The following is a 27,648-nucleotide window of genomic DNA, read 5'->3' as shown; positions in this document are numbered from 1 at the left end:
AAAGAAACTTTCTTTAATTGACATCCTTTAAAAATGAAAAAAAGAAAACCCAACATCCTAAGTGGTGTATAGCTTAAACAACAGAATATGTGTAACTTAAAAAATGGAAACCCATATTATGGTATGTGTGAATAACATAATTGGTAGTGCTAAGTGATACATCCAGAGGAAATGAGGAAAATAACTATATGTACTATTTGTGGTTTAAAAAATTTAAAAATACTTGTCAGAAACCTTAACCTTAATTATCACATACACAGTTTCAGCTGTGTGTATTCATGTAGGTAAGCACAAACACTGTGAACTAGAATCTTTGGCTCATTATCAAAACAAACAAGTGGGACAGCTGGTTCATGATGCACCAGTGATGAGACTACTTGTGTAACTTGGCTGTGTGCTCAGAGCCTCAAGCACCCAGGTTTCACTGCTGAGCTATTGACAATCATTAATATAAACAGAGCTTACATTATACTTGTGTCCACAAGGCCACTGAGTCCTAAGACTTAACCCATGACTCCAGAACAGCTGTTGGTGTGTATACAGTAGTGAGAACCTCACCCTGGACAGGAGTAAGGACTTTCTGATGTTAAATACTAAAAACACCTGCAAAAAACTAACAATTCACCAATATAAAGGAAAATACGCCAATCAGAAGCCAGCCCCCATCTAATTCAGCCTTCTCCTCTAATCAATACATTGGCAAAAATGCAGCTCAGAGCTAAAAGTAATGGCAATCTACTAAATAAAATTATTTTTCTGTTAAAAAATAATCAGTCTGCTCTATATAAACTACTAGACTTAACCACCAGAATTTTAAGTAACTTGGGAATAGATAAGCTACAAGGGAAAAATCACAATGATTTTTGATGACTCCTCAGTTAGAATATATATAATTATAGGTATGCTTATGAAACCTTCATTTTATCATCATAGAACAGATATTTCTCAGTGGTTGCACAAATGTTGTCTTGGCATTAAAATTTATTTAAATGCAACAGATATACACTTGCCTCAGCATCTGGATGATCCAAGATCATAGAACTTGGACAATGCATATATACAACAGTTTATATAATTACATTGCCTCAAGAAAGTGCATTTATAAGTTTATCCAGGGCAGGAATCTCTAATCATGTATTTCTTTGTGTCTATGAATTATTTCTATAAACTGCAAAAATACAAATTCTATACCCATATTTAGTTTGGACATAAAAGGAAACATCTCTGGTTATACCAAGTATACAGTATTAACTCTTATCCATCTTAAAAGTTTGAGGAATCTAGCTGCCACTATCTAAATATCAAGCTTAACCAAGTTTAACAGCATTAGAACATTAAGCATTAGGCAATTTTATTTTTGTTTTCATTTCACTTTGCAATGCAATGTACTGACTACACTAATGGTCCCTGCTGACTTGAGACAAAGCTTGTGAAAGATGCTGTACAATTTGATTCACTTCTGATGATTAAAGAGAAGTAGTGCTGGAGCAAGAAGGTGAAATACAGATTAAAAAATTAAAACTTAAGCTTTCCATATTTTCTGGATACAAAATAGTGTTATTTCTGTGTTACTTATGGTGCATCTGTAGTAATTTCATTACTGTATCAATAAAATTTATATGTGCACATCTAATTAGAGAAAAAATTTGTGGATATTCTTAATTGAACAGATGTACCTCAGAACTACTTCAAGAACTGGAATTTGGTAATTTTTTTCAAACATACAATAATGAACACCATAAATAATACAATTTAGGAACTGGGATACATGGGTTAATCTTCTTCACCAAGATGAAGATTTAAAAACTTACCAGAATATAGGTTTTTCCATTATCTCCTTTTATGGTGAATCGAAATGTGCTTTTTGCAGAGGATAATTCCAAAAGACACTGAGCAACAATGCTCTGTACAAACTGAGACCTGTTTAAGAATTAACCACATTATTATATGCTTTCATAGCAACCACAGTCATTCATACCTATGCACTCCAGGTAAATGAGTAGTAACTCATACTTCAATTCCACTACATCCTACATTTTACTGAAAGATGGGGCTTCTTTATCTTCCTCTCACCCAAAACCAGAGAACTTTTTATTTCCTACAACAGGAATTTTTTTAAATAGATCAGGATTCTAAATTGCTTTACACCCTTTATTCTGGCTGACACCAACTGTCAAAGGTTGAATAGAAGATTTTCCCCATTATATTTTACACATATGAACAAAAAATTCAGAATTATGCATATGTTTCAAATACAATTCTCAAAAAGAAAGAACTGTGATTAAACCATTGTACATGATACCAGGTAGCTAGATCAAGTTCTGTTTCATCTTAGTCTTAAATTCAAACTGAATTACTTGAAAATTCAAAAGTCTTACTTCAAATGAAACATTTCAAACTTTACTTAATTTACCTTTACATGAAATAGACTTCTGTTTCCATAGTAAGTCACCAGACATTGTGCAAACTTAAAGAGTTCAAAATAAAGAAGTTTTTTATTTTGGCTTATCACCTCAATAGTGAGACACTGTGACAAATTACACACAATCTCCTGCATCACACTCAAAGATGAGCAAACAAAACTGCACATGAGTGAATTCAGGCTACTTTGCCTTTACAATGCTTAATTCTGTGATGATTATATAAAATTGCACTCTGTTATTATATGCAATTATTCAAGAAACAACAACATTAGAGCATTTCTGGAATCCCTTCTAAAACATATACTTGAGCAAATTATGTGATTATTTTGTTACCTTGGTGTTGGACTGAAACCTCCGTCAGCTGATTGAATAACCACCTCAGTGACATAATATTTAATGGTACCTAAAATGAAAAAGGTATTTTTCAACTATAACAGAATAACCAACTTAGTAAGATTAGACTGTAAGTCACCATATCACTACACTAATCAAGTATTTGTTTAGCAGTCAATTAAGAGGTGCAGCAGACAATTATATTTTGCTTGGGTTTGTAGGAGTAGAAGCGACCATAACAAAAAACCCTACATTGCCTGAAGAAAACTGCTCCAAGCTAATTACAAGATCGGCAATTTCTCATTCATATTGATCTTTGTTTAATGCTGGGAACAATCATCTTGAAACCAAGCAAGCAAGAGCTCAAGCCAAACCCGAAAGATGAATTGAAAGAACTTTCCTAAAGCACTGAGATCAGCATAGCTTACATAAGTATTTTAGTACCCTCTGCTGCTTAGTAATGCTGCAGTGAATCACTAGAGACAGTTTTAATAACAGCTCACACAGGGGAATAATTTCCTTCTTTGCTCAAAGAGCGGAATGGAACTTCTTTCCAAAAATCACACTCACTCAATGTTAACACTGCATACATTCTGAATTTCAATGTAACTGTCCACCAAAAGCTCCACTAAGACAGCTTTTCACACTAAATGGAAGTGTTTGAGGAGATAATTTAATCTCCATCCATGAAGGCAGGTCAAAGATGATCACATCGAAGATCTGGGTCTGTGCTGCAAATACAGGCTAACCAGAGGCCAGCAAAACAGGTTAGGAGTCATAAATTCATTCTACTAAGTCTCAAGAGGTGAACAACTGGAAGATTAATTTGGTCCACAAGTTTTAAGGATGGAAGGTTTTTATCTGATCTCTGTCCACACATATCATTAAAACTTGATGAAAGCAAATATTTCAGAAGGACACTTTAATCTGTTTTAAACCCTCCAAAGGCTTGGTAACCCCTTCTCCAGGTAAATACTACACTTTCTAAATTATCTTCAGTGTTAAGAAGTTATATTTTACCTCTAAATTTAATTAAGTCTGCTCCATGCTGTGTGATTTCTTGGAGACAGGAAGAAAAGACAGCTCACTCTCTCCGGTTCCTCAGCCATTACCCGGAGTAAGGAATTGGTGCTACTGCTACAAGGGTATTGGGAATTCAGATGTTTGCTTGCAGAGGGATAGAACCTGTGATTTCCCAAGAAAAAATCATACAACTAAATGTGGATAGAGTTGGGGGAAGGAATAGCCCATGGGGGAATCTCAAAGCTGAATCAGGTCCCCACAGCTACAGAGCTCTAATCCTGCTTTATCTTCAAAACACTGGTATCTGCTCATGAGAAGCACCAAGGCATGCCAGTCTAAGTTTGCTCTCTAGTCTCCTTTCACAGAGATGGTTCTGCCTGGACTTACATTATCCATCTCTTTTGTTCTCTGAACTCTACCAAAATCTCCTGCACTACTGAAGGAACATGGCCAAAACAATGGAAATCCTAACTTCAGCCATGTGCAGAGTGCATACCAAATTCCTGCACATTGATAGTGTTTGCCTTTCCCCACTCCCACTGACCTATTTAGTACTCATGACCTTGTTATTCATGCTCTTTTCCCAGCACTCCTTTCCCAAAGTCACATCTTGCTTTGAGGGCTTTCAAACATTGTACCTTAAATTTGGTTTCATTAAAGCCTGTATTGTTCAGATCCCTGTACAGGACAATCAGAACATTCTGTAACAGAAGACACAGAAGATCTTCTGTCCTGTCTCACCTTATGGCATTTCTTAAACAGGCTTTGCATTTTCTGAGATGTTTTTATATCCCCCAGATCTCTGAACTGAGGTAGGCTCACACAGACTGATGCAATGGAAGGGAGGGAGGATGAAAGAATGAATCCTGCTAATAACAGTCTTATCATTGTTTCTCTGCCAAGAATAGCTAAATTTTAAAAACAACCAGACCCTCTTCTTTACACCACTTCAGGTAAACCCTGTTGATCCAATATAATTACAGCTTTTAAACCAATAATGCCATCAGCTCATCATCAGATGAGGATGAGGCATAACCTGTTTCTTTGAATAGACTTCGTCCCCACAAAACCAGGCTGACTGTTAGCAATCTTCAGCTTCTAGTTGCGTTAATCAAGTTCTGAATTACCTTTCACTCATTCTGTAGAACTGACAGGAAAACAAGCAACTTGTAATTTCTCAAATCTCCACTTTTACTGAGATTCCTAGTAAACTGGAATCATGCATTGAGCCTTCCAAATATTTGGAATTAGCCAAATGTGCCACAGAAACAAGGATAACCAAAGTTCCTGCTGAAAGTAATTATCAAGGTCAAACACTGGAAGCAACAACTTCATCTATTCCAGAAGGGAACGAGACAAACACACAGGAATTAACATAGCACCTTATTGACAAACTATTTTCCTTCAGTGTTTTTAACCTCCAGTGTTCAATGGTTGATGCAATCAAGTCTAGTTCTGTTTGGACATCTCATACCTGATGAAACTGTTTCTCCCAGCATTGTCTTGCAGCGCTTACAAATTATTCTGGTATTTTCTTTTGACTTCTGTAGGACAAAAAAAAAAATCATTTAAATGTCACTCAGATATTCTGAAAATGGAATGCATAGCTTAGCATAATTTACAGAGCAGACAGGTAACTTTTTACTTGTTTCTGTCCTCTTTATGTTTGCATATACACATATTTGCCCTAACTACTTCAGCTTTCTACACTCAGACTTGCTTGCATGTTTCATACTAATTTTAAAATCTGGCAATATATCCACACAGGACAATCTGTATTGACTAACAGGAGAATCTTGTAGTATTGAGTGACTGGATGATAAAATGATAAGCTAAATTTGATTGTGCTAAGGACAAAATAATGCACCAGAAATTAAGTACTCCCCAATATAGACATAAAATAGTACGCTGCAATGTGACTACCATTATTCAGTAACAAGTTCTAGTAACAGTTCACTGTGGACAGTTTTATAGGAGTTGAATACCAGTTCAATGATCAGCAGAGAGCAGAAAATGTCTGCAGATTATTTTGAGTTACTAGGAAACAGGAGAAATACACAAGACAGCATGATATGCCAGAAAGGTGCAGTGGATTCTGCTCTTGAACAACCCTTCTCCCTCTATTCAAACTAATACAGAAAAGGTATTGACAAAGAATAACTGTCAGAAGTGCAAAACAGTTTCCATATGTAACATGAAAATACATGTAGCAGGAAAACATATGGAAGACAGAAAACTGAGGGGTACCATTGAGATACCTAAAATCAAAAATGTTTAGAAAAAGCTGAAAAGAAAAAAAATGAAACATATTCCCTCACAGCTCATGCTATGAAATTCCAACCCTGTTTGTATCAAAAAAACAGGAAGGCATTTGTCACACGATGCATAATACAGTTTAGTACTCACTATAGGAAAGCATTTTTCATATTAAAAGTATAAACAAGTTCAAAAAGTCTTCATAAATTCAGAGGAAGGAATGTCATCAAGGGTCTATTAAAAACAAAAAATGTGGATAAAAATATCTAGGAGTCTCTACACTCTCCAGGACATCACTGAATATTTGCCTTAGCTTTATGCATCTATTACTGCCCTGTGAAAAAGATCTCACCTCCACATGAAATCTACCCTATTAGACTCCTACTAATTACAGTGTTAATATTTAAATTCAATACATCAAACAAGCAAGCACAATTCTTACTTTAATCCAAAGTCTAAACTTCAGAACTGGTTCTGTGTGGGCTTATTAACCTGGGTGTAGCAACTAGAGCTCTGATCTGAAAGCAGTACACATATATCCAACCTTAATGATGGTCAAAAACAGAGAATCAAACTAACAATCTGAGAGCTGACTATGTTGGAAGTAGTCTCCTTGTAATGGAGATCAGGAAAAGAATCTAACTCATATATATGCAGTTATTCCCTTTCCCAATTCCTACTTTGCTAGTCCTCTCAAACATATGCAGTGAAATTATTTGCTCAGTGTGAAAAGCAAGGACAAACAGACAAGGTTTTGTGTAAGCCAGTGTTTCAGACTGGTACAAATACTGCACAGTACAAGCACAGAATACACACTACTTCCTTGAAAGCTACAATTTGAGTATTTTTTTTTCTGACTGTAGTTACAGGTGCTGACTGAGAACTGTGCCTAAAAACATCACTAATTCCTTGTATCATGCTTCAATGGAAAAAGGGATAGTTTTAGCTCAACTAATTAAAACAATTTATCTGTTTGACAACTTGCAGCTGCTGGCAATCTGCAGATGCAGGTGGATCACAAGCCTAATAGTTTCTGCTCCTATTCCTAAGGATCCCTGATATGGTGTCAGGAAAGATATTTTCCCCAAGAGATACTATTAAGATGCTGCAAAACCATGTGACATTTAAGAACTATGTTACACTGGAAGACTAATAGATGTGAAAAATATGTTTGCAATGGATGGATGCTGTCTTGGTCCCACTGGAGTCTGGAGAAGATTGTTTAAGCATCTCTGGTACATTCCTGCTACTATTTTGGTCATAGGCAAACACTTTCCAAAGAACTGCAATGCAATTAAAAAGGAACTTTCATACTAGGGCAGACTGCAACAATATTCTCTAAAATGAGAACATTTATGCCAATAGCAATCTGTCTTGCCTGTAACTTTCTATTACTCATATTACGGAAGAATTTTCTGCTTCAGTATGAGGGTTTTTTTCCTTATTAGTCTAGCTTCTGCTGGATCTAACAGTTGTGCTCATTTGCTTGGCAACTGAGTGATGCTGGAAATAAGCAAACACAGAAATGAGAATTCATTGCAAGTGTGAAAGATGTAGAAAAAGGGATTGGATACAAACAAGGAACAAATTCTCAACTTCGATGCAAGTATAAGGAAGCAAACATGAAAATTCATCACACTAAACTGCTACTGTATGCCCCTGACATAAAACAGCCTCCTCCCTCACTCAAAAGTTCTGCTGTTATCCTGGTTCAACCAACATCTCAATAAAATCTTTGTTCCACATCCTTTTATTATGCTTCTGCTTCCAAATCAATCCTTTACTCACAAGCATTCTCTTTGATCAAGAAGTGTGCAATATGAACTCCATGAGCACTGCCTCTTCCCATATTTATTCCTGGTGTTCTAAGATTTCTTTTAAGACTACTGAAATGTGAGAATTCATTTTGGCAACCACTAGCAGAAAGCACTGTCCTCTTGGAAATTTGGTATCATCTACTCCACCTCCTTAAGGAAACTTAGAAGAAATAACTCCACTGTCACAGAGTTGAGCCAAATTAATCTGTGTCTGCCATGCTGATATCTTTCCAGCACATCAGTCCTTATTTTCCTCTCTGCATATTCTGTTTTTCAAAGAACAATGGAACAAGAAACCAAAAAGGAGCAAGCTGCAAGCCTTGCAGATAGGACCACAGGACAGAACTGCTCCCCACCCAGAGGGGTCGCTTGGAGCACCCCAACAGCAGCCACTGAACTGCAAGAATCCTGGTGACTCTTTCTGGGGATAATACTTATCACTATAAGCAGCAGGTAGAAATCAGGGAGTTTGGTTCTTAAGAGATTAAATGTTTCATGCTGGAAATCTCTACAGAATAAGCCATCAATTTTTACAGACACAAATTGCCAAGGCAGCAATGTAGACAGTTTAATACTTCAAATTGTGAGAAAATACAGCATGTGAAGCCCAACCTTTTTTAGGACAAATGCAGAAAAGCAGTAGATTAACAGAAAAGGCTTTATGGAAATGTAGGTTTTGGTGAACCTGAGTTTCTGGACATTCTTCTGGCAGAAGAAAAAAGATCATTGCTTGAACTTTCATACAGGTGCTAGATGTCCAAAAGCAAAGCACTGAACTGTCTTTCTTCATGGGTTTTATCCCGCCACTGAAACATAAGCACCAACAAATGGTGATGGGCAACACCAAATTTTGATGTTTCTAAGCCAAATGACAGCCTTCTTCCTACAGACTTGGTTGATGAATCTATCTTACCCTGGAACACCTCAGAAACATCAACATGAAGAGCTATAATATAGGATGGCAGGTTCCTTTCACTAGACAGAGCAAACAAACTCAATTTCCTTACTGTCCTTTAAGAACCTAAGTCAGCCACATCTAAATGCAAAGCACACATTCTGATATTTCCAACTCTTTCTAAAACTAAAAAAAAAAGAGAGAAAAAATACCACTTCTCTTTAATCATAGTCAGGATTATGCCTCAACTCACAGTGTAAGAAAAAAACAAAACTATTCCAATTCAATTTCCACCTCATTCTTTGCTCCACTACCCTTTATCAAACACCTAACCCATCAGTTATTAATTTACTGAATTCTGATGATAATTTTGGGGGAAAATATTTGGGTTTAGAACTACATAATTAAGTAGCTTCTGTTTCTAGTACTAAGTACTACTTGCATACTGAGGTCAGTATCAAGACTGTGGTGTGAGCTTTAGGAAATGTAAAACATAGCCTGGAATATTTTCTGGCTTCTGCAGAGTTGAATGTCAAGAACTCCCTATGACCTTCAGAACAGTTCTGTAATACATACAAATTAAATAAACTAGTTTAAAAAAAGTACTTTACAATGAAAAGGTCCAAATAACTTCACCTAAGAACTGTTTGAAGAAAATACTTTACCACGTTGGAGTCACTCTGTGAAACATGGTGTGCAGCCTCTGAGCAGCACACAGGAGATTCAGGCACATGTGATTCATTTCTTGAATTCAACAGAAGAAAAGTGTCTCCAACAAAACAGTCACCATGCTGAGGGTGCAAAGTTCTTTTGGCAAAGGGGTCGGGGTGACAACACCACTCTTCAACTAAATCACTCCAGTTTTCACTTGGTAGAGGAAGAACTCTGAGAAATTTCCTTAGAGGGAAGAGAAGACAAATATTTCAGTTATGTTGTAATTCACTTCTAAGACACTTAAAGAGAGTTTAGGCTTCCTACAAACAGTGGGGGAAGTATGGCATTTTCTCAAAAGGAAGTGCTTGACTCTCCTTCCAGCCAAAGGCACTTTCTTTGGGTGAATTCTGAGAAAGCAAAGGCTGATTTTCCTGCCAAATCTGTGATGAAGCATTTCCCAAGGGTGAATCTTCAATGATTTAAAGGCAGAATTTGACACAGTCCTCTCTTGAAATGAATCACATGCAAAAATAAAACAGTTCTACCCAGTCATGAAAAATATGACAATGAGCATTTACAACTACATTTATTATTACTTCTTGTACAGTTCCCTTGCATCAAATGTTGCTATAAAACCAATAGAAAAAGACTCATGCCACAGCAAGATTCAGCATGTTGTCTCATATACCAGACTTGAAAAAGCTAAATCCTGAAAAAAAACCACAGTGCATCTTCAATAAAAAAACCCAAACAAACAAAACAACAAACAAAGGATAATTCAATCTTAATTTAGATTCAGATAGTCAGATCTGACTTTCAGAAGTCATATACAAAAAAGGCAAATTCCTTTCTCCTGGGTAGCTGTAAGGACCAAGGATACTGTCTCTGGAAAAATACTTTGTTTTCATTATCAGTTGCATTGGATTTGCATTTTCTGCTCTCTGCCTAGTTTCCTAGAATGGTTACCCTATTTCTTAAGCTGTCACCTGAAATCTTCACCAGAGTTTCTTGATTCTACTCCTTAGTTAAAACTTGCAAATACAACTTTGCTTATGGTGCTACTTTGCAAATAAAAACACAGCTGCTAAGCCAACAGTTAGACATCCTCCCTCTCCTGCAGTTCCCAGACTAACATTTTCTGAAGATGTCATTTCTTCCCACTGTAGCTTCTTGGCCCTTTTAAATTGTTCTGTGGGTGAAAGAAAAATGTTTTATTTTAAAAAATCCTTTTTATCTAGATACACAATACATTGTAAACTCTGCTTGCTCCACCTGCAGATGAAAGTTGGAATAACTGATCCTCTAATGCAGCTTTACCAAAACTAAGCAAGATCACCTCTCAGCACTGCCCATGTTTGTCTTCATTTTCTGTGGTCTTATATATTGTTTGAGAGACTACTCAGTCCTGCCAAAGTGAAAGTTTAGTTCTGATATTGGTCTAATTGATTCTTCATCAGCCTTTACAATTAGTTCTGGTGCCTGGACTCACACTGCAAAAAAAAGTCTTTGTATTGCTTTTTATACAAAAGTAACAAAAAGCTCAGTGATGTTCTTACAAGGGAAAAAAAAAGACATTACCTTAAGCTGCAGACTCATGCTGTCCTCTTTCATTAAATCAATGTTTCTTTACTCTCACATTCTACAGCATAAAGATTTTCACTTATTTTCCAACAAAAGCAGTTTTTCCAACATGTAGGAATTTCCTAAATAAACTCCTAACTCTGAGCTACACAGAAAATAAACCATTTCCACTGTATTTTAGGCTTTTGCCACTCATGGGTGGGAAGTTATATCCTGGGTTACCAGAACTGGAAAAATGTAAAACTCATAAAAACAGAGCCTTCCTAAAAAAAACCAAATAAACAAAACAAACTTGAGGCTACTAACAAACATGATAAATCCTATAAAACAGGGTGACTTATCTCTCCAAACTTGCTCCTAGTAACAACTGAGTTTGTACTTGAAAATAGCCACCTAGGCTGCATTTACAGTCAGAGAGTAACAAACAATTCTTAGATTGGTACCTTTAGGAGTAGCTTCCTCCTGAAAGTGTCTAATCTAGCCAGGCTGAATCTCCTGCTGTAGACAGTTCCCAGATTCCAACCGGAAAAGCAGGAAATTAACTTATTTTTAAAAAGTTTGAAGTTGAGAACCAGTCTATAAGAGCCCTGCCATAAGGATGTAACTCTTAGATGATCTTCCAGTCTAAGGTAAGTATTTGACCATAGAGACCCCTATAAGACTGGATGAAGAAAAGTAAACCCAAATGTCATTATTAACTAATAGCCAGTAATATCATTGTCTACTGAAAATACTGAAAACTGGAAGTAAAATGGACTTTAGACTTTTAAACATATAGTAACTGTTCAGTTTTATCAGAGAAAAAGAAAAACAACTGCATTTCCTTAACTGCAATTTCCATTATTTACCTGTTAAAAAATCTAGGGACAGCCCAGCTTGTCAGTTAACTGTCAGGCTTAACACTATTTATGTAGGAAAAGTGAAATTAGATTCCCCCTGCCATGAGTTTTTCCATGGAATATTTGTGCAGTACCAATTATTATTTGTTACATTCAGTCTCTCCTGTCCAGCTGATGAGGGAATGGATAGAGCAGCTTTGGTGGGCACCTGGCATCCACACACCACAAGCCTTTAAGAATTTCTTCATGACAGAAATAAAGTCTTAAATACTTATTTTATATATGAGGTACACTTAGCCCAACTAGAAAGGGAGAAAGAAAAAAGAATGTATCCCTAATTCTTTGCAGCTCTTGCATGATGGAAGAAAAAAAATCTAATAATTTTCTCTAATGTGTGTAATGTGAGGGCAATGGAAAAGAATGAAAGAGCATTACCCTCTGAAGAGCTATCAGATTTATGGAAGGAAACACACTCAGGCAGAGGATTTCAGAAAATGTATAGAGTAAATTTTTGTGCACCAAGAAAGGATTACTTACATTTAACCCATTCCTAGTACATTTCTTAATTCAACCTTTAAAAGGAAGACTTCCTATGCAGTCTCTAACAGCAAAAAAATAAGCTTTAGAATAGGTTTGGGGTGGTTTGTTGGTTTGTTTTTTTTCCTTTCATTTTAACCTAGATTCCTCGTGCTTCAACTGAAGATTACTGCCACCCTCTTTGCAGCAACTTCCTAGATATTGGAACAATCTTAAGTCTTCTCCACAGCCTTATCTACACTACCCCATTTATTTCTTCTTAAAGGTATGATTTTCTAGATCTCAGGTGTTTCTTATTACAGACCCCTGCCTAGTAATTCAGACTTTAATATACTCTCTTTCACACAGTTCTGCAATTTCCCTTCAATCCTTCCACCTTTGCTGTCACTGTCACACTTAATTCTTGCTGGAGAGAGGAACACATGAATTCTGCAGCTAGAAGTTCTGACTACACTACTCTCTTCCTTTTGGAAATGCTGGAACAGAATCTGTTGGATACACTGGCTGCTCACTTTTCTACTTGTGTCTTAGGTTTTTTTAGTGGCAACATTCAAGGGATTCAGAGGCTTCTTCCAAGGAGAAATGCCAAGTAAAAAGGCATGAACATGCATTCTCTTTCCTTTCTCAAAAATTCTGCTTGTGTCACATTACAGGATGCAGAACCAAAAGATTTAAACCACATGGATATGAATTTGATGTGCTGAAATTCAGGAAAATTCCCACTCAGAGATGCAAATATAAATGGGCAACATGTTCTGAAAGCAAATGTTATTGAATACAAATTAGAAGTTTCACTACTTTACAAATGTATCAAAATAAGAGTTATTACTAGACTTTCTGAGGAGACGTTTCAGAAGAGAAAGTTAAGAAATCATCATTCAGTTACATTCAGTTAGCCATAAACCTATGCCTATGACAAGAAAGTAACAAATTTAGAGAGTGGGACATATTTGTATTACTGTTTTGAGTATTAGGAGCCACACAGATCATAAAAGGCTGTAAGTACACCTCTAACAATTCTTATATATTCAGCTGAAGCCCTCAAAATTGTTCATCAGAAGAGCTAGACAATGCAGCACCTTTTTATTAAAATTCTCATTCACTCTGCAGACTTTTTAAGGAACAGAGATAAGGACAAGTCACACAGCTAAGACACAGCTCCTGTTTCCCAAATTTAGCATCCCTGAACTATGTGGAGGCAGGCTTTGCTTAAAAGATAAAAGGAAGCTGTGGTCAATATCCCCATTCTGAGCAACCACTTTATAATTACAGCATGATGACTGAAGGAAATGTATAAGAAACTGAAAAGAAATGAAAAGGATACCCGAAATACAGAGAAAGAAATCAAGGAGCAAATGAATAAACAGCTAAAAACTGCTTCAGGTAATTTTGCTTTTTGTCATCTGCAGTGCTTCAAATATGTTCTACCAGTTTCAAAATAAATACCTTTTAGCTGTCTCAAAGTACACAAAATAACATGAATACCAATCACAGTGGCATTTATTGCTATAAATACAAGACACTGCAGTACTCACCGGTCGTTCACTACGATGTCACCACAGGACTGACAGTAAAAGATGTAATTCTTGTTGGGTTTCAGGCTTTCCCTCAAGGTAAAAACCACATCTATAGATGGAAGGAAATATATTAATCTTCAAAATAATGTAAAATTTTCAGTCACTCGTACAAAAAAGTCTTGCCAAATACCTCAAAATTTATCCAAAAAGGATAAATCTAACAGACAAAGAAAAAGGCTGACATTTTAAACACAACCCTAATTTTTTAAAAGCAAGTATTTAGATTTAGGAAAAACTTGTCATCTCTACCTCATGCCCCATATTACTAAGTAGGAATTGTATATGTGAACAATTATTTTCAAGGTGCAAATCTTCTTTAGAAGGGAAACTGAAATATTGATATAATTGCAGAGATTATAAAAATCAAAATTCAATGCCACTCTTTTGTAATGATACTTCTGACAATCAGTGTATCTGCAATATGAGGGGACACACTGATATGTTACACAAATAGTCAGGATGGGGAGCAGGGTCAGACACTAGTTTTACATTTTCAGGCAGGTAAGAAACCAACCACTGTGCAGGAAAAGATAGTGAGCAACGGCCTCTGCAGGCCAGGAAAGCAAAAAGAGTCTCACAAAAGGCAGCTCAAACAATTTCCTCAAAGTAAAAAAAGAAGTTATAAAAGTCTCCCCAAATTATCTGGCAACATTAAGTGGAAGAAAAGTAAAACTTTAAGCCTACCTCTAGGTATGAATATGCTTTGCATCAGCCATTTTCTCAAAATTAAGAATCAAAGTTTACTCTCAGCAATGACATTCAGTATTTGAAATTTAGGATACAACCAAAGAGAAAAGTACTTTAAAATGTTCCAGAATTTCAACTATTTTGCATAATAATATAAAACATCAAAGGGTAACTAAGAGTATCCAATATACATGTTGATTACAACCTCATTCACATACTTATTTTGCACTAGCATGACTTTCCAAAGTTGATTTTTAAAAGTGCATCTTGGTCTTTTGAAACATTAACACATTAACATGTGTTAATATGACACATTAAGTAATTTCAGTATAACTGACTTGTCAAAGCACAGCACAGGCATTACAGATAAATGTACAGATGCCATCTCACCATACCCACAGAATATTCCAATGTGTTTCTGGTGCTGCATCACTGTATATTAGGTATTTTATCATCCTTTTCTACTTTAAAAGCTCAGAATGGCAATTTTGTGTTATTTAATATATATTTCTGTGTCACATCATATGAAATGAATCTAAACATATAGAGCTTGGATGCCAGGATGAAAGAAGGCAACAGCTGTACTACGATGCCTTCTATTTATTGCAAACACATCCTAGACCTGAATTAGCATCATGGAAGTAAAGGAGGCAACTTTGCAGATGTTACCTGCGACATTAACCTCTGAAACCCCAGCTGTGAGAATAATGAGTCCCAACACAAACCCTTTATGATTAAGTGGTTAAGGATGGACAAGCATAGTGGTTGCCTGGATGAATCAGATTACTCCATTACTGATAGGATGGGGAGGAATGGGTACAGATTTAAAGAAAAAAAGTTTAGGTTAGATATTAGGAAGAAATTCTTTACAGTGAGAGTGGTAAGACACTGGCACATGCTGCCCAGGGAATGCCCCAACCCTAGCAGTGTTCAAAGCCTGCTTGGGAAGTCCTTGAGCATTAACCTTCCCTGGTCTAGTGGGATGTATCCCTGCCAATGGCAGCGGGGATTTAGGACTAGATGATTTTTAAATGCCGTTCCAACCCCTTAGCATTTTATGATTCTACGATTTTCAGCTATCTAATGCGGAATAGGAGAGAAAGAAAATCACTTTGAAGTACTATGGGGAAGCACAGGAGGGGAGAACTGTGAGCAGATCCCAAACACACCGCGGTTCCCTTTCATTACGTCATTTTTTCACTTTTAATTTCTAAAGCTGACAATCCCAGAAGGTGTTTGCCCTACAGAATCCGCACTTCCCAGCCTCTCTCAGTTAAACCTCCCATGTCCCAGGTCGCCCTCCCCCGTTTCGCATCGCCTGCCCTGCCCTGCCCGCCCTCACCGGCGGCGGGAGGCGGGCCGCGCAGGCGCATGCGCAGGTGCAGCCCGTCCCCGCGCAGGCGCCGGAGCCCGCGGCACGAGGACGGCGCCAAGCTGACCCCTGCCGGCAGCGCCGCCGCATCGCAGTTCCCGCCGCTCCTCACTTCTAGGGAATCCGCGCACACCGACACCTCCACCGGCGCGCCGGAGAGCTCCGCCGCCGTGCTGCGGAGGAAAAGCAACGGGTATGCCTCGGGAAGGAGCTGTCGGGGTGCGCTGCTGCTTTACACAGGCCGGCCCGCAGCTCCCCTGCAGCCCCAGTCGCGCCCCGAGATCCACGCGGTGAACGAGGAGCAGCCGAGAGAAACAGAGCACCGTTCTCAGGAAAAATTTATTTGCACAGTAGTGCCGAGCCGAACAAGCAGGGGGAGGCGCCCGCACGCAACCCGGTCCCCGCGCTGAAGGCTAAAGACGATGAAAGCCAGACCCGCCGCGCCCCCCGGCTGCCCCGCGCGGCCCGAGCGGCGGCGGGCGGCAGCGCCCCGCACTACCGGACAACCAGCAGCGCGCTCTGCATCCCCCGCCTGATCTCCATGAGGAACGCTGCCGCCATGCCGGCCCGCGCAGGAAGCGGCCGCTCTCCCGCCGGCGCAGGCGCGCTACCGCCGCCCGCCCGTCACAGCGCCGCCTGCGTGGGATCGCCGAGCCCCCCTAAACCACGTTACCCAGCCCTGCTTTCGGGCGCTTCCTGAACACTTCCAGGGATGGCGACTCCACCACCTGGCAAATCCATTCCAGCCCTTGACCGCCCTAGCGGTGAAAAAGATTTTTCTAATGTCTAACCTGGACGTCTCCTGTATCACTCTTTAGGGGCATTCCCGCTAGTCCTGTCACAGTAGGCAAGTCAGCAGAGACAGACTCCCAAAACCTCCTTTCAGGCAGCTGTAGAGAGCAGTGAGGTCCCTCCGACCCTCCTCGAGACTAAACAACCCCAGCTCCTCAGCCGTTCCTGAGGCTGAGGTTAAGACAAGTTTTCTAGAGCCCTGTTTCCCTTCTCTGGACACGCTCCAGGACACCAATATTCTTTTTAAACTGAGGGGCCTAGAAACTGATCACAGCACTGGAGGTGCGGCCTCACCACTGCAAAGCACAGAGGGACCACCACTGCCCTGGTCGTGCTGGCCACACTGTTCCTGATACAGGCCAAGGTGCCACTGGCACTCTTTGCCACTTGGGCACAGCTCGCTCCTACGGCTGTCAGCCATCCCCCCCGATCCTTCTCCGCCGAACAGCTCCCAGGTCACTCCTCCCCAAGCCCGCAGCACTGCATGGCGTGGCTGCGATCCAAGCGCAGGATCCAGCAGCTCGGTCCCGACGGTGGCAATGGCAGGACGGTGTCCCAGGGTCTGCTGCGCCCCCGGCTTGGCCGCTGCTGGCCGTACAGTCGGGCCTGGGGGCCCAGGGATGAGTCCCTCCGGGTCCCGAGCCCCAAGGTCCAGGTCTGCACAACCGGCCGGTCTCACGGGGCTTTCTTATGCCCAGTCTCTTCTGTGTCAACACCGGGCTGTCACCTCCTGCTTTCCTGCCACACCACAGCCGGGAGGAGCCTGGGTCTGTTCTACCGGGCGCCTCCCCACAGGAGCTGTGGGCTGTGCCTGGGGGTGTGTGCTCCGCGTTCGTAGCCAAACAGGGTTCATCGTAAACTGTCTTAGCTGCTGCTGAATGGTGTTTGCACACTGTTAAGGCCTCCTCAGGGTCTCACTCCACACCATCCAGCAAATAGGCTGGAGGTGGGGAAGAGCCTGGGGCAGGGGAAGAAGTTGTACAGCTGACTTGAATCGACCAAAGTGATGTTCCATGGCACACTACATCACTCGTGGCATAGTGATGTATAAAAACTAAAGACTATGCCCATAAAAACTCAGGGCAAAGTCTTTCCAAAGTGACCATTGCTCAGATACTGACTGAACATCAGCAGTCTTGTTGTCAGAGGTGGTGAGTGATTGTCTGTATGTTTGGGGGGATTTTTTGTTCCTCTTTCCCTCATCCTCTAAAACATCATTGTCTTAACCCACAGCTTTTCATGCTTTTGCTCTTCTGGTTCTACCCCTGAGCTGGCAGCTGGCTGGGGTCACCCCATCATGACCACAAAGTTCAGTCTGTGCAGAGGCGTCTGCTGAGACTGCTGAGACTGCTGGCAGGCTCCCCAGTACTAGGGACTGTGTCCTATGGCACCACTACTGACCCCCCGCCTTGTGAAAAAAACCCTTTCCACCTTTTCTTGCAGCTTTACAAGTCTTTCTGAATTCCTCCTGATCCATGTGCACCAGCTCTTGAATGCTGTCACATTGTACTCAGTAAACTCAGGCAGCTGTTGCTCAAGGGTGAGGTTTTCTACTGCCTCTCATGAGATCTTTTATCTGGACTATAAGTCCACCCTGACACTCCTGTGTGACTTTCCCTTACCCTATGAACACTGTCACCACTGCACACTTCATCCAGGATGCCACCCTCACAGTATGTAAGAAGTTGATGCTCAGTGTTCAAGGACACCAAGGAAAGAAACTTTCACTTGGAAAAAAGGAGTCTTTCTGCAATGTTAGAAGTGTTTACTTTTTAAGAAGTCACAAGACCCTCTGTGGTTGCAGAGAGTTATTTGAAAACATGATCTGCAATGCTTCAAACAAATAGGCAAATTTGCACAGGTTACTTTTATAGCAATGTATGATCAAATAGAGGATTATAGTGAAATAATCCTTAGTCCTTGGAGTTATCAAAACCAAGTAGGAGAGTCCCAAAGAAGAAAACGGAGTAGGGTTAGATCTTGTGGGGAAAAAATACAGCAGGCAATAGACAGTTTCAACTGAGTTATTTTGTTGTTTTTTACAAAGCATGAATTTACTGAAGTATTCTAACATGGGACTGTACTGTCTACATGCTGTTCTGAGTGTGGTGGTGTGGGGTTCTGTTGTTGTTTGTTTGTTTCCTTATTTTTTTAAGGAAGAAAAATAATTAGTCCAAATTGTGGGTTTCATTTCCAATTACTTCACAAACAAATTTATATTGTGAACTAAATTGTTGTGGACAAGTAGGTCATACGTCAAACATAAACCCCATGTAACTATAGGAAAATTGACTCCTAGTATTAGTAAAAGGGCCTTTGATGTTACAAATGCTTACCCAAAGCTACGAAGTTATGAATAATCTTAAGTGTTCACAGGGTGTGAGCCTCACTTATTCAAGATTGTCTATTATAGGTTTCTCACCATTTCTGCTGTGAAATAATTACAGAGAAAGGAAGGTAAATTTCCTATAGAGCAAGTGCGTCTAACATCAGTGCTGCACCCAGCCCGGTATTTTGACTCCAGCATCAGTAAAATAAGGTAGTAATAAGGAAGAGCTCCATAGTGTGGTTGTTTCCAGGTCCTTCCCGTGTGGGGACATCCCTACCCAATTCCTTCAGTGTCCACTTATGGAGGTGTTTGTCATCAATATGAATAATGTATCCTTCAACCTACAGATAGTGTCCAAGTCCCCAGCCCCTGGTGCCAAGGTGTTCTAGAAGTTTTCTCCTTTGCAGAAAAGAATTTTCTGTGCCTCCTCATTCTCATACTGTGGGGGTTGGTTAACAACAACTTTGTTGCCTTTCATGATTTTGTAGAATTTGATCAATCCTCTCCTTTGCCTTCTGTCTCTGCATTGAACGGTCACAGTCATTATTGCTCTTGCTGTAATATAGCAGTGACATCTCTCTCCAGTGTCTTTCCCAACTTCTCTATATCTCTCTTGAGCTGTGAAGACAAGAATTGATGCTGTAATCAATCTGAGGCTGCACCAGCCTTTTACAGAGCAGCCAAACGACTACCTCTGTCTTGTTCTCAATATTCTTCCCAACGACATACAATGTTTTTTTGATGAGGCATAAAGTCGATGAGGCAATTTGAAAGAAGTGTTTTGGAGCTCTGAGCTGTAACTGCCACTACTAAATTCAGCACAAGGGAAGCTTAGACATCCAACCACTCTGCAATGCAGTAGCATGTGAAAGCACATGGTCAGTTATGGACAGTCACTTCCCCTCTGTGAAGTTCACCACTGTTAAATAGCTCCAAAAGCACAACCAACCTAGTTAACAATTACTTCTCAAAGGCATTTATAAGTATCTTCAAAGAAAAAAAAATTTAAGTGTACCATTTTAATAAAAATACATGACACGTAGAGTCTTACTTGATGCCTCAGAAAACCAGTGGAAATTGTCAGCTTTCCAAAAAGTTACTATTTTTCATTTACTGATTCCTGGTATAGTTTAATGAGAAAAGGAATTGCATTTACTCTTTATTATTATCCCAAGTCTGGAGAATAAAATTAGACTACATTAAATATTGGCTGGCAACGTAAGTCGCCGAGTAGACAATTTATAAATATTATGAGATTTTCCCCTGGCAATATTTTAGAAATACTTGTCCTCAGACAAAGCCTAAAGTATTAATCATGTAAGCTGAACACACCTTTTTTTTTTCTTTTGCAGTTACTCAAGTAATTTATAACCATAAGCTCTGTTTGCTATTATGAAGCTTGCTAAAATTTGAGAACTGTAATGATGGCTTAAAATGAACAGATTACAGTCTAAGACCTGTACCCTTTGTACTGTGGAACTGGCCAGTAGAAAAATCACTCTTGCAATGCAGTAAAAAAATGTCCTTTGAATACCATCCTTGTGGGCACCCATACACTTTCATGTGTAGTAAGGATTCAAGCATACTAATCACAAGAAATTTTAGAAAATTCCCATTACAGCTACTGCTAACATAAGGTAATATCACATCATGGCATCACAGACCAGTTTGGGTTGGAAGGGACCAGGTGAGGATTGGCCTCTTCTGCCAGGCAACCAGAGACAGGACAAGAGGACATAGTCATAAGCCGTGCCAGGGGAGGTTCAGGTTGGACTTCCAGAGGCAATTCTCAGAAAGGGTGGTTAGACATTGGAAAGGGTGTCACATTCCAATGGAGTCACATTCCCTGAAGGTGTTTAAAGAAAGACTGGACATGGCACTCAGTTCCATGGTGTGCTTAACATGGTAGCGTTTGATCGTAGGTTAGATTCGATGATCTCAGAGATCTTATCAACCTAATTGATTCTGTGATCGTAGAGATCATCTCCTTCCAACCTCCGCTGCAGTGAGCAGGGACACCTTCTACTACAGCAGATTGCTCAGAGCCCCATCCAATCTGGCCTCGAGTACTTCCAGGGATGGGCCGTTCACAGCTTCACTGGGCAACCTGTAGCACTATAATTTTCTAAAGAAGGCCCCACTTTCCATGGTTACCTGCGCTGTATTTGGTAAGCTCAGTAGTTATCAGGCGAGATAAACAAACACGCACCCCCGCGGAGCCCGCGCCCCTCGCCCGCGTCCCGCCAGGGGGCGCAGCGCGGCTGAGCGCGGCGGAGTGCGGCGGGCGGGGCGGGCGCGGGGCACGCCGGGAGCTGTCAGGGCGGCGCGGGGGTGCCGGTGGCGGTCGGGCTCTTCCGGCTCGGGTCGCTCAGGTAACGCCTCTCCCTCCGCTCCTTCCCCGGGGTCTTGGTGCGGGCACGCAGCGCGGCCGGGCGACGGCTGCTGCTGCTCCTCCCGCTCCCCTCCCTCCACCCCTGTTGCCGTTCCGGTGTTGGGGAGGGTCCGCCCCTGGAGCCGAGCCGAGCCGGCCCTCTGCTCTGCTTTGCTCTGCTCTGCCCTCCCGTCCGCTCCGGCACCGTCGTGGCGGAGGGCGGGCGGGCCGTACTAGGCTGTGTGCGACGGGCAGGTGCTGAGGAGCCCGGGGAAAGCGGTTATGGCCTGTTAGTTACGCTGCATCCATTGACCTGTGGCAGCTGTCCACGCTCCCCACCGTGCTCAGTCCCCCCGCAGCGCGCCCGGGTGAGTTTCGAGCTGCGGAGCCTCTGCCCCCTCCCGCACTGGCGGCGGCCGGCGGGGCCTGGCTTCTCCCTTCGTGGTGGAGCTTCCCCAGGGAGCTCTTCCCGCCTGCCTGGGAAGGAGCTTGGCGTTGGGCTGCTAGGGTCGTCCGGCTTTGACCTTGAGCGTCCAGGGGGCTGCGGGCCTCTTTTAGGTGAGATTCCCGGTTGCTGGAGTTACTGCGTGTGGTATTTGGAAGGATACATGGGACATACGGCTGTCACTGGGTTGTGTGATGCGGGGTTAAATTTCATCTGTTGATGCAGAGATGGCCTTAAATCTTGTGATGCCCGTTCGAAAAGCATGAATACATGACAGCTTCTGGTGTTAAACGTTTTTCAGAAATAATCTATTCATACCTGTGACAATAATCAGAGAAGCCTGAACAATTTATCTCTTTAAGTGACCTAAAATATGTTAGATATGAGGTGCAGGTTTTAAAGAGCTTATTCTGGGTGACTCAACCGTTGTTTTTGTTGCTGATTGCAGGAACCCTTTCACTCCTAGATCTTCTTTCAGTATGCAGTAATAGTGAAAGTGTTATTGTTCTCAGGTTAACTGCAGTGTTACTGACACCTGAATTCCGGCTGTAGGAGTGTGAAGAGTTGAGAAGACTGTATCTAAGGAGTAACAGGCTAGATACTTGCAGGTAATAAGGGGCCACATTATAAGGTTGAAGATCCTAGTAGCTTCATTTTGCTGCCAAGGCTTGGGCTGTGTTAAATACTTAAGCAGGCCTGGCTATCAAATTTGCTCTCTTTGTTTGTAGGGTTTTTTTTTTGTTTGTTTGGGGGTTGGTTTTTTTGTTTTGTTTTGTTTGTTTTTTGGGTTGGTTGGTTGGTTTTTGGTTTTTTTTCTTCATGTTGATACCTTTTCAAAAACAGGGTGGAATACCGTAGACCTTTTGGTAACAGTGTGATGCCTAAATATTGTGATTATCAAAAATGTACAGTAATTTTCAAAATAGCGTGTATGAGTGTTATGAGGGGGGATGTCAGTTTGGAAACAGGCAGAATATTTACAGCATAATTTCTGGTTTTGTTTTCATTGACATGAGGATTGGCACTTTTAGAAACTAAGCAGCCTGTAAGTGATGTGGGGAGAGGCTGCATTTCTAACTCACTTCCCAACTTGTTGGTAGTACCTGTGATGGTAGATATTTAAACAGCATTTTGCACAGAAAGGGTATCTTATATCTTCCATTGCTGGAGTGGCTGTGCATTTGAGTGGATGGTTCTGTTCACAACTTAGGCAGTGCTTTTCCTGTGTAAAATTATTGGCATGTCATGCAGACCATTAGAAATGCTCATTGCAGGCACAGCAAGCTGTGTGGGTAAGGTGGTGCTGTGGTTCAAGCCCAGCCAGCAGCCAAGCCCCATTCCCTTACCTGTGGTACAAGGAAGAGAATGAGAAGGATAATAGGAAGAAAACTCATGGGTTGAGATAAGGACAGTTTAATAGGGAAAGCAGCAGACACACAAGGAAACCACAGCAAGAAATCAATTCACCCCTTCCCATGGCAGGCAGGTGTTCAGCCATCTCCAGGAGAGCAGGGCTCCATCACACCTAGTGGTACCTTGGAAGAAAACACACACCATCATTACAAATGACCCACCCCTTCCTCATCCTTTGTATGCTAAGCATGATGTCATGTTGTCTGGAATATCCCTTTGGGCAGTTTGTGTCACCTGTCCCAGCACTGTCTCCTCCAAACATCCCATGCACCTCCTGTTCACCAGCATGGCAGTACAAAAAGTAGAAAAGGCCTTGGCTCTGTGTAACGCTGTCCAGCAATAACAAAAATATCTCTGTATTATCAACCATGTTTAGCACAAATCCAAACCAGCCCCCTACCAGCCACTGTGAAGAAAATGAACTGTACTCTGCTGGTGTAAGTGGGCTCAGCCTGTAATCTCCTGCCATTGTTTTGTTTGAATACAGGGAGGACACTTCCCTGTGTTCATCACCAAGAGAACCCTCAGTTTTCTTGGCCACCATTCCTGCTGTCCACCTTTAATGTCTTCTTGCTTAGCCAGGAATGACTGCTTGCTCTGGGTTGGCTGGCTGAAAATGCTTACTGATATTCTTTTCTTCTTTTTCTTTTCTTGTTTTTTGTCTTTGGTGGAGTTCTATTATGTTAAATCTGCAGTGTGTAGAAGAACCAAGAAGAGATATGAAGTGTGTTGTTAAGAGCCTCTGTTTTGAGAAGGGTTGAAAAAAGTAGGAGATAGAGGCTGCACTAAATGATGCCTGCTAAAGCATGAAATAGGAAAATGGAAGTATTTTTTCTGTATGCACATAAATTGTCTTCCAGATTAATAGCCATGTTGCTCTGACTTGTAGCTGAAAAGAAGCTGAATGATAAATAGGAACAGTAAGTGATTTGTAAGTAAGTGATATGTTTCCCTCTGAGAGGCCGGGGAGAAGAAACACTGCAGGATCAACCATTTTCTCCCAATAATTGAAACTAGAAATGAAAAGAAAACACCAAGGAGAATCAGTAAATAGTTTTACTAGTCAACACATTCCTATTTTTATCAGAAACTTGTAGTTCAGTATAAGCATTAAAAAATAATTAGAAGTCAGGGAATGGTGCCTAACTGGGTTTTTCATTTGCAGAAGTTGTAGCAAATTTAACCTTTTATTTATGTCTTTTGTGGCTTACTTCTGAGGATAGGGAGAGTGAACAAGTTTTGGTCCAGGCACCATTTTCAGAATAGTCAGAAAAGGATTCTGCTTTACAAATTCCTTTGGAATCTACCTCTGGAACTGGGAAACCAGATGCATTGTAAAATGTAACCACAGTCTAGATAATGCAGAGATATATACACGACATATGACAGTGTTTCAGAATTAAAATTAGAATAAAATTATAGAAATTATTTGAAATTTGAAATTAATTAATTGCTAATACCTTAAACCTCTGGGCATAATTAAAAAGGAAGGTGGACCAAGTCTTGCCCAAATGCATTGCATTAGGTTATCCAAGTAAGGTAAGGATAAGGATATGAGAGCTCCTGACTTACGCCTTTGTGAAAAGACCTATCAGGATCATTTGGAGACAGAATGCTAAACCCACCTGAAGCTGCATATTAGAACAATGGGTATGCATTATTGCGAGCAAAGAATAAATTACCTGGCTACCACTTTTTTGTTGTTAATTTGGTAGAATCTGTGTTACACTGTGTATCAGAATATTTTGAGAAGTCTTAATGTGAAGACACAGCATTACCCTGGAAGCAAACCTTCTCTCTCAGTACAGAGTACTGCAAGTGTAATGTAAGACAGTGAACTTTATCCAAGTCTTTCTTTTGTGTACTAAGCTGAAAAGTGTCCTGAAGTTGGCAAAATCTCCTTTAAAACAAAGTGTAAAAAAAAAAGTAGTAAAAAATATAACTGTAAATTAAGTGATTCTTGTTTGAATTTTTTTCATTGTTATGTTTGGTATGGGTTTTTTGCTGTTGTTTATTTTAAATGCCTTACATATTAATTTGACTTACTAATTTGTCAAGAGTAAAAAATATGCAAGAAAGAAAAAGAATACCTCAAGATAAGTCTCCTCTCAATAAATGCTTGGAAAAGAAAAGCTGGCTAGGTAAAAAGGAATTCTTTTCAGAGGGGATATAGGGACTATTTGAAGACAAGAGGCTGAAACACACAAAAGCGAAAATAAATTACCATTTATTTGAGTAAGGCTGTCGTGTTCCTGTGCTCAGGGAGCTGGAGAGAAGATAACTATTTAATGTGGTGTTCTTATCAAGCACTATTTGACAGGGAGGGCAGTGTTCCCTGGCCAGTGTGTGTGTCTGTGAGAGCTGGGCAGTGCTGTGCCTGGGAGGGCAGTGTTCCCTGGGCAGTGCTGTGCCTGGGAGGGCAGTGTTCCCTGGCCAGGGGGTGTGTGAGAGCTGGGCAGTGCTGTGCCAGGGAGGGCAGTATTCCCTGGGCAGTGCTGTGCCGGGGAGGGCAGTGTTCCCTGGGCAGTCCCGTGCCAGGGAGGGCAGTGTTCCCTGGCCAGGGGGTGTGTGAGAGCTGGGCAGTCCTGCTGGGGACTGGGAAGGCACAAAGCTCCCGGCGCTCACAGGCGGTGCCGGAGCCACGGCGAGGGCGCGGCTGTGCTCTCACCAGGACACTCGTTCTCCCTGTGACAGTGCTTTTCCAACCCGCTGAACTTGTGGTTACCATGGATGTGGCTATGGCAGGTAAATTCCTTCCATATCCTGTTCCGAGTAACCCCAACAGCCTTATGGCTAATATTCAGTCTCAGGAGCTCTTTATGAAGGTGAGAACTGACACTGTGCAATGATGTTGCAGGTTTGATTGTGGAGGGCTGAAAAAGGCCCTCCCAGCTCGGGGAGCAATCCAATCTTTTTTTGGAGCATGGCAACAGTTTCTTTTGGTCCAGGGGGCAGTAGTTAATACTGTTAATACACTAATATACAATGTTACACATAACTTTAGAGTAGGGATTTTATGTTTCTGATTAGCTCAGTATTGTGAACGTGACTGGTGACTCCAGATTATATTTCATGTTCTAGTGGAAGGTGTCCCTCCTCATGGCAGAGGAATTGGAGCTAGATGTGCTTTATGGTCCCTTCTAATTCAAGACATTCTCTGATTTAAAAAAAACCTTCCTAAATATTTGTTATTGTTCAAGTGTCAGCTGTGAGAATGAAATAATTATTTTTAGGACGTCTTTAATCAAATTGTTTACACTTCTCTGATGGTTGCAACACTCTGAACACTTGTCAGATTGAGTGAATGGTAAATTTTAGGGGGTTTTTGGGTTTCTTGTTTTGTTTTTTTTTTTTTTTTTTCTTCAAATGTGTAATTGAATATGAGGGCAATAGTGACCAGTTCTAGATTTAGACGGAAATATTGGTTGTTCAAATACAGTGGTCAACAAAGGGAAGAAGGGGACGAAAAAAGTACTTGAAAGTAAGTGTTGAAGAATAACCACAATTTCAAGGAAGCTTTTTCCCATTTTTCTCTATGTTGTGTAGTTCTGACTTAAATTGCCATCTGTTTTTTAGTAAGATGTGTTAGATGTTTAGCATAATTTAGAATAAGAAGCAAGGTTATCTGGAGCTTTGTTGATTTTTGGATGTAAAATGATCACTGATTAAGCTATAACTTATAGCATAGATAATTCAGGAATCATTTGTTGTAAGACAGGAAAATGGGGAAAAGTTATTTTTGTAAGAAGAAAATATTTTAGTTAATGGTTGACCTGAGCTGTAAGAAAGAGGCAAATCATCATCTTTCATTTACTGAGTGATATAAGTTCAGATCTGTGAAATCTGAATATGTGATTTGATCTCCTGAAGAATGATACTTTAAAAGTAGAGACTCTAGTGTAAAATTCTGGCATTCATGAAGTGCAAAAGTACTTAACTTTAGAAAAGATGATGTCTGCTATACTTTGCCAGAAACACTAAGGTATTCCTGAGCAGTATGCAGGCAATGGTTGGTGCTCAAGGACTGAAAGAAAAGAAATCAGAAGTGTTCTCTTGGTGGGTCTGGAGTCAAAATTAAAATTTCATTGCAGTATATCAAACTGTTTTGTAGTTCACCTGTTATATATTGAAAAGCTGTAATAAAATAGAATTGAGTAGAGGGTTAAAATGTCGCCCTAAACTCAGTTTCTAAGAGGCAATTGGAAGAGATATGTTTTTGTCCATGAGAGCGAGAAGTCTTTGGTCACTTTCTTCTCCCCTCTGATGAACAGACATAGATTTGATAATTTTTTTAATTTCAGAAA

The 27,648-nt window shown here is 40.6% G+C and overlaps 2 protein-coding genes and 1 long non-coding RNA gene across 16 annotated transcripts in view; 1 reads left to right on the top strand and 2 right to left on the bottom strand.

The window, feature by feature from the left end:
• Positions 1 to 16,665, bottom strand: part of UBE3D (ubiquitin protein ligase E3D) — a 76,730-nt gene extending 60,065 nt beyond the window's left edge. The window contains exons 1-7 of one of the 3 annotated variants that reach the window (XM_074538318.1): positions 16,494 to 16,665; positions 15,965 to 16,167; positions 13,894 to 13,984; positions 9,413 to 9,644; positions 5,254 to 5,323; positions 2,757 to 2,826; positions 1,812 to 1,920 (exon numbers count right to left, since the gene is read on the bottom strand). In XM_074538318.1, coding sequence (XP_074394419.1) covers positions 1,812 to 1,920; positions 2,757 to 2,826; positions 5,254 to 5,323; positions 9,413 to 9,644; positions 13,894 to 13,984; positions 15,965 to 16,167; positions 16,494 to 16,555 — 837 coding nt within the window. In that variant the 5' untranslated portion in view covers positions 16,556 to 16,665. The remainder of the gene's footprint in view (positions 1 to 1,811; positions 1,921 to 2,756; positions 2,827 to 5,253; positions 5,324 to 9,412; positions 9,645 to 13,893; positions 13,985 to 15,964; positions 16,168 to 16,493) is intronic. The other 2 variants (XM_005485938.4, XM_005485937.4) reach the window with 2 other exon arrangements.
• Positions 16,666 to 18,607: 1,942 nt separating this feature from the next.
• Positions 18,608 to 21,513, bottom strand: LOC141728615 (uncharacterized). Its single transcript, XR_012579751.1, has 2 exons — positions 21,270 to 21,513; positions 18,608 to 19,733 (listed from the first exon to the last, which is right to left on the bottom strand). It is a non-coding gene; the product is annotated as an uncharacterized LOC141728615 (long non-coding RNA).
• Positions 21,361 to 27,648, top strand: part of DOP1A (DOP1 leucine zipper like protein A) — a 62,157-nt gene continuing 55,869 nt past the window's right edge. For 6 of the 12 annotated variants that reach the window (XM_014266301.3, XM_014266297.3, XM_074538316.1 and 3 more), the window contains exons 1-2: positions 21,362 to 21,487; positions 22,444 to 22,539. The gene's annotated coding sequence lies outside the window, so the exon portion shown is untranslated. Of the gene's footprint in view, positions 21,488 to 21,687; positions 21,855 to 21,883; positions 22,045 to 22,443; positions 22,540 to 27,648 lie in introns of those variants that run through there. The other 6 variants (XM_074538314.1, XM_026792750.2, XM_014266294.3 and 3 more) reach the window with 6 other exon arrangements.

The sequence above is a fragment of the Zonotrichia albicollis genome, chromosome 3, assembly GCF_047830755.1.
Source record: "Zonotrichia albicollis isolate bZonAlb1 chromosome 3, bZonAlb1.hap1, whole genome shotgun sequence".
In the NCBI taxonomy this organism is placed as follows: Eukaryota; Metazoa; Chordata; class Aves; order Passeriformes; family Passerellidae; genus Zonotrichia; species Zonotrichia albicollis.
The sequence above is the reverse complement of the archived record's forward strand: the minus strand, read 5'-3'. Positions and strand labels throughout refer to the sequence as shown.